General features: G+C 36.4%; 1 protein-coding gene across 1 annotated transcript in view; it reads right to left on the reverse strand.

Moving 5' to 3' along the window:
• The window catches only part of LOC102774786 (leucine-rich repeat-containing protein 9), an 84,246-nt gene that overhangs the window by 2,870 nt on the left and 74,583 nt on the right, over positions 1-6,793 (reverse strand). The window contains 3 exon segments of the mRNA XM_015566478.1: positions 1,319-1,460; positions 4,198-4,212; positions 4,214-4,270. Of these exon segments, the coding sequence (XP_015421964.1) occupies positions 1,319-1,460; positions 4,198-4,212; positions 4,214-4,270 (214 nt within the window).

Below are 6,793 nucleotides of genomic sequence, written 5' to 3' on the forward strand. Positions count from 1 at the left end.
GCCCACCCCTGGACTAGAGGCTCAGTGCACAAAATCCATGCACTCAGGGGGGAGAGGGTCCCCCAGCCCAGCCTGCACCCTCTCGCAGTCAGACATCCTTAGCACTGCCGCGGAGGCGGGAGAGACTCCTGCCACTGCTGCTGTGCTTACCAGCCATGAGCCCAGCTTCTGGCTGAGCGGCACTCTCCCTGTGGGAGCACACTGACCATCAGGGGGAAGCTCCTGTATTGAGTATCTGCCCCCTGGTAGTCAGTGCAATCATAGCAATGGATTATTCCACCATTCGGCCGATTTGCATATTAGCCTTTTATTATATAGGATGACTTTCCTGAAGATGGCATTATCTTGTTAAGGAGCCTAATAATTTGGTACATCCAGTTTTACAGATAGCTCTATTTACTGGATAAAAGCATAAACATTCTGATTGTGATTAAAACCTTGAAACCATAAGTATGTAGAAGTATGAAAAATAAATTAAAAATAATATCTTAACAGTAAATTATGGTGGGTTTCTTTGAACTGAGTTTTCTTGAAAAATAATCACATAGAACAATCTGTTATTCTTAGCAGGCTCTTAGATCTTTTTACAGTTATTGTGATGTTCAGTTTTATTGTCCAACAGTGGCCTGAGCAATGTGGGATATTAAAAGCAATGGAAGAGATGAGCACCTCAGAGAAGGAGCAGCTAATCCCACTTTCACCAAATTGTCGTCAGTGAAGATCTGAAATTAGGGGAAAGATCTGATCTAAGCCTGAATTAAAATGTACATAATAGAACGCACCATTTCCATGCCCTGTCCTTGTAGCATACTTTCTCCTTTAGAGCTCTACCTCTTAAAATTCTACACTAGTATTGTCTCCATGAATATTTATGGTTTCAAGGATAAAGTCTGATCTTTTCTTTCTAAGATATCTTTTAAACCACACAAGTCTTATTATCAATATTTTTAAGCCTCTGTTTTCTACTTTCAGCAGGTTGTACTAATGAACTGATATTAGTTGTCATTTGCTATAAAATATACAAAATGAAATAAAAACTTTGAAAAAAAATGTCAGGAAAGAATTGTGCCAGTATCACAATGTTTGAATTGCAAACAAATGTTCAGTTACAGCTAATTAATAGTTGAGCAGAACCAAAAAATACTACAGACTTCTTTGACATCAGAATGGCCAGATGAAACATGCAATTTTAAAGTGTAAATTTAAAACATGCAATTTTAAGTAGTCATAGAAATTAAACAGAGTTTGGTTTCAAATGAAGTGGGTTTTGTTATTTTTTTGTTTGTTGAATATTCACTTTGAAACTCTGTCAAAATACCTTCAACTTCAGGAGTTAAAGTGAAGTCAGATCCCAAGTAATGGTTAAATCCACCAGGCAGAATTATATTTGTTATCTTTATGGGAGATTTCACTTGGCCAAATGGTCCACCATCCATAGGAGCGTTGGTAACAGGAATAAACTATGTAATAAAATAAAAGCAATTAAGAACCCTCACCTCCAAAACTCAAGTCAATAGGTTTAGTTCTACCACAAGCCCCACTTGATAATAAATTTTTTTAGTTTATGACATATATTTGTCTAAACTCAGAATTAGTTAGAGGCAAAATCTGTTAAACAGTCTTTGGGCCTTTAACCTCCCACAGAACACTATGTTCTGTCTTTTCAGCTGCGTTGTATTCATTACTAGAATCCAATGTGATGGCACTGACCCATTTCCAAAAGATCTTCACAAGAAAAATGTAGAATTAAGAAAATGAAAATTAAGCCTTTCCCCTTTGTAATGTTTGTTCTTCTTTTCTGAACAGAAACTTCTGGACAGTAGAAGTTACATTTTCTACATCTTCATATCCTCACAGTATCTCATCAGGAGCCTTGCAGTAAATTAGTTTTTCAAAACAAACAAACAAAATGAGGACTAAGAAAAGCATCTTATAACAATCACTTGTAATGATTGTGCTCACTCTCTAAATAGTGTTTACCTTTTAAGTTAGCTGAGGATTCAGAGGCTTTTTAAAGAATTTCAGGATCAGTAAATAGAGGAGGGAGACTCTTGGTTTCCCTAGGAATTTGTGCTTTCTGTGTCTTCATTAAGACTGATCTTGTTTATACTTTTAAAAATGTAAATTCTGAATATATGACAATTTCTTTAGAGACATAGGCTTTTGCATTTGTATAAAATAACTGATTTTCTTCATATTTCAGTGAGTGTTGTCAAGAATGCAGCTTTGGAATGAACACTAAGACATCAGGGCTTTTACTAAAGCTGGCAAATCCCAAATTCCCTAAACCAATTCTTTTCTGGGGCTCTCTCCCATTACTAATCTAGAATGTTGTCAAATTTTCTTCTGAAACCAAAGCACCAAAAATGTGTTGGTTTAAAGTACAATTTTAGATTTCATTTATTCCTTCTTTATTTGTTGTTTAGAAAGAAAGAACAGCAGCAACTTCAACAAAGAAAAATACAAAGATAACTGATAAACTTCAAAAGTATTCTGTCTCCTAAACAGCTAAAAGAAATAATGGCTCAATTTTGTTCTAGGCATGAAAATAAAAAAAATTATTGAATTTTAAAATAGGTTTCTCTAGAACAGTGATGGCGAACCTATGACACGTGTGTCAGAGGTGACACACGAAATCATTTTTTTGGTTGATTTTTCTTTGTTAAATGGCATTTAAATATATAAAATAAATATCAAAAATATAAGTCTTTGTTTTACTATGGTGGCAAATATCAAAAAATTTCTGTATGTGACACGGCACCAGAGTTAAGTTAGGGTTTTTCAAAATGCTGACACGCCGATCTCAAAAGGTTCGCCATCACTGCTCTAGAATAAAGACGTCAAATAACCCATTTATATTATTAATCATGTGTTGATAAATTTTTAAAAATTAAATGTTTACGTATAGAATAAGTTGACATATATAAGAACTTAATTTTTATATATGGCTCTGATTCAAATGGCAAGAATAGGTATCTAGAATCACTCAAGACAACATCATAGCAAAGTAATGGAAAATCAGTTCACTATATGAGAAACAGAAGAATAGGCATCAAGCAAACTGCCGGAGTCCATTCATTGTCTTCACTAGCTGAGTTTAGACAGAGACCCCCCAAAAAGCTAGTAGCCCTTGAAAGTCATAGTAAAGGTCAGGGCTTGAAAGTCCTAGCAAAGGTCAGGGCTGTGCACCACCCAGTTAATCTAGGAACCTCTCAGTTAATTTAGGTAATAATAGTTGAAGCATCCCCACCTTAGTTCCCTTAATTCCTTAGATACTTATGTAGATCCATGTTGATTATTGTTAATCAGATACTCCCAGAAATCTATTGATGAGCTAATCAGATACTCTGCCTACACTCGGAAATCTATTGATGAGTTAATCAGATACTTGTCTATTCCTGGAAATTGTCTGCTGATCTGTGTGTCATTGAAACTTCCTTACCCTAAGGGCTAAGATCAATAAAAGATTGGAGCAGCCTGAGCATGGATGGAAGTCCCTCTCCTTGAGTTGGACTTGTCTGCCTGGTCCTCCAATATTGCAAAATTATCTCGTGTCTTTTTCTCTCATTTGTTGTGCGGCTCCCCTTTCAGGTACCGAACTCTACTCCACGTGGGACGTGGAAGGAAACACCCAACAGCAAACCCTCTAGTAAAATACTCATCATTGACTAAAATTTGACTTTATGTAATTTTTCTACTAAGTCAATTAATAATATATATGAAAATTAATGATCTTTAAAGTTACTCCAAGTGATATCCTTATATGTAATTTAATGAATTTATATGTAATTATATGTAATTTTTCAAATTTAGTCAACATTACCTTGAAATAGAATTTGTAAATTTTAAAAATATACTTTATTGATTTTTTTCAGAGAGAAAGGGAGAGGGATAGAGAGTTAGAAACATTGATGAGAGAGAAACATCAATTTAGCTGCCTCCTGCACACTCCCTACTGGGGATGTGTCCACATCCAAGGTACATGCTCTTGACCGGAATCGAACCTGGGACGCTTCAGTCCTCAGGCCGACTCTCTATCCACTGAGCCAAACCAGTTAGGGTGAACTTATAAATTTTAATGTGACGATTTTTATAGTTCTCTCACTGGAGCCCTCACATATATGGTGTGGTAGACAGAAAATCCATCCCCCGAAAAAATGTCCACACCCTAATCTCCAAAACCTGTAACTACATTACCTTACATAATAAAGGGACTTTTCAGTCATAATTAAATTAAGGATTTTGAAATGGGTAGATTATCCTGGTTTATCTAGGTATGCCCAATACAATTATAAGATTGTATTTAGGCCTTAGAAGAGGAAGGCAGAAGGGTCAGAGGGAAAGAAGATGTAATTCAATGATGGAATCAGAGGTCAAAGTAATGCCATTGTTGGAAGAGGGCCACGAGCCGAAGTTTGAAAAGACAAAGAATAAATTCTCTCCTAGAGCTTCTAGAGGAATGCAGCCCTACCAATACTTTTGATTTTAGCTCAGTAAGACTGATTTTTTGGACTTTTGACCTTCAGAACTGTAAGATAAAAAAATTGTGTTGTTTCAAGTCACTAAACCTAAGGTAATTTGTTATAGCAGGAATAGGAAACCAAAGTTTTCCACTCCTGGAAGCAAGTAGTGACTTGCTCCAGAAATATGAAATAGAGAAAGGGAAAGAAGGCTTAAATCACTGAATTAAATTTTATTTGATTATTTGTTGAGCTTTGAAAGACTGGAACTTGTGACAATAATTTCACTAGATGACATTAGATCATTCTCTGTCTTAGATATATCATACAGATTAGTAACTAAGATTTTTTTTCCACAAAACATAGTTTTTAGAAAATATTTTTTGAGATATAACCCACAAATAAACCAGTTTCCTTGACCTAATCTAGGTAATCTTTATTAACATTGTATACCTTAAGTCTCACAGGCCTCTGTAGCTCCTTTTACCTATAATTGAATCTTCTTGGTTAATTAAGAAAAAGTCAAGGTTAATAAAAATGTCAGGGAATAATTAAGAATTATATATATAATTCATATTTCTGTTTAAGAATTTTAAAGCATAAAATACATGCATTCAGCAATGTTTTGATGAAGGGCCAAGGTCTTCTCTATAAGCAAGAGTCCCTTGATTGGTATTTTATCTGATTGTTCTTGGATAAATCACACCTAAGGTTTTGCCTACAATGTCTAGTTTTGGTTTCTTTAAAGTAGCAAGAATTTAAAGACATCTGGAGAAAATTTGAACACAAGAATCTGTCTAGATTTAAAAAAGAATTTTCCCACATATTTTGTCTGAATCTATGTAATTTTCTCCCATATTTTGCCATTTTCCCCTCCTAACCTAATTTGACATTGTGTGTGTGTGTGTGTGAGAGAGAGAGAGAGAGAAAGAGAGAGAGAGAGAAATAGAGAGAGAGAGAGAGAGAGAGAGAGAGAGAGAAAGAGAGAGAGAGAGAGCTTTATTGACCTTCCAAAGTATCCTGTTTGGTTTTCATAGAAACAGAGAAATAGTAATTTAAAATTTGCATTTTAGTGTATCTGCTTATTTAAAATAAGAGAACATTAAATCTTGAGAACACACACAGCCAACTCTTGAAAAATATATGAATATATACTGAAAGTTAAAATGGACTGGAGAGGAATATAGCATATTCAGTGTGCTCTGAGATTTAGTTTGTTTTACAGAGGGAATGGAGAGAGTCGGGTAATCTAAGTGAAAGCAACTATAGTAAAGTCATATAGTAAGTCATATCTCTTTCCTCAACATAACTTTTAGAAGTAATCTTCATTTGCTAAGGTCTATGCTCTCTGGCTTTCATTTACATTAAAGGTTCACTTACCTTCTCACTGCCCTTCTCCCACCAACAATACCAACCAGTCCAGGTCTTCATAATCTCCTTCTTGGATTATTTTAAAAGCTTTTTAACGGGTTTTCCTGTCTTTAGCCTCTTCTTCCTAAACCCTTGCAAAGGCATTGCTCTAATCATGCTGCTTCTTTAAAAAATATATCATAGCTTTTCCGTGTTAAATTTAGTCTTTGGAGGATGGTCAGTGATAGAACTTCCTTTTGATATACTTTGGTGGCTTCTCTAATTTCTTTCCTACCATTTTTAGGAAAGAATACCTTTTTAGGGTTCATGGGTAAAGGCCCAATTATTCTACCAATATACAGAAAAAGAGATACACATCTCTCTTGTTAGATGAACTACACAGTCCAGAGAATTGTGGTTAGAATTCCTTCCTTCCCTTCTTATCTGCTAAGTGGAAAGAGTTTTGCTAGTTTCTGTTTATAAAAGTGACTAGAGGCCTAGTGCATGAAATTTGTGCACTGGAGGGGGGGCGCGTCCCTCAGCCCGGCCTGTGCCCTCTTGCAGTCTGGGACTCTTTGGGGGATGTCCACCTGCTGGAAGTCAGACATCCCTCTCGCAGTCCGGGACTCCTTGCTCCTTACTGCCTGCCTGTAGTGGAGGCAGGAGAGGCTCCCACCACTGCTGCTGCCCTCACCATCTGTGAGCCTGGCTTTTGGCTGAGCAGTGCTACCCTTGTGGGAGCACACTGACCACCAGGGAACACCTCCTGCAGTGAGTGTCTGCCCCTGGTGGTCAGTGCAAGTCATAGCAACCAGTCATTCTGCTGTTCAGTCAATTTGCATATTAGCCTTTTATTATAGAGGATTTCTTTGCGTGTTTTTTGTTAATCCTCATCAGAGGATATTTTCCCACTGATTTTTAGAAAGAGTGGAAGGGAGCGGGAGAGACAGGGAGAAACATCAATGTGAGAGAGGCACATAAAT

The sequence above is a fragment of the Myotis davidii genome, unplaced genomic scaffold (assembly GCF_000327345.1).
Source record: "Myotis davidii unplaced genomic scaffold, ASM32734v1 scaffold281, whole genome shotgun sequence".
Lineage (NCBI taxonomy): Eukaryota > Metazoa > Chordata > Mammalia > Chiroptera > Vespertilionidae > Myotis > Myotis davidii.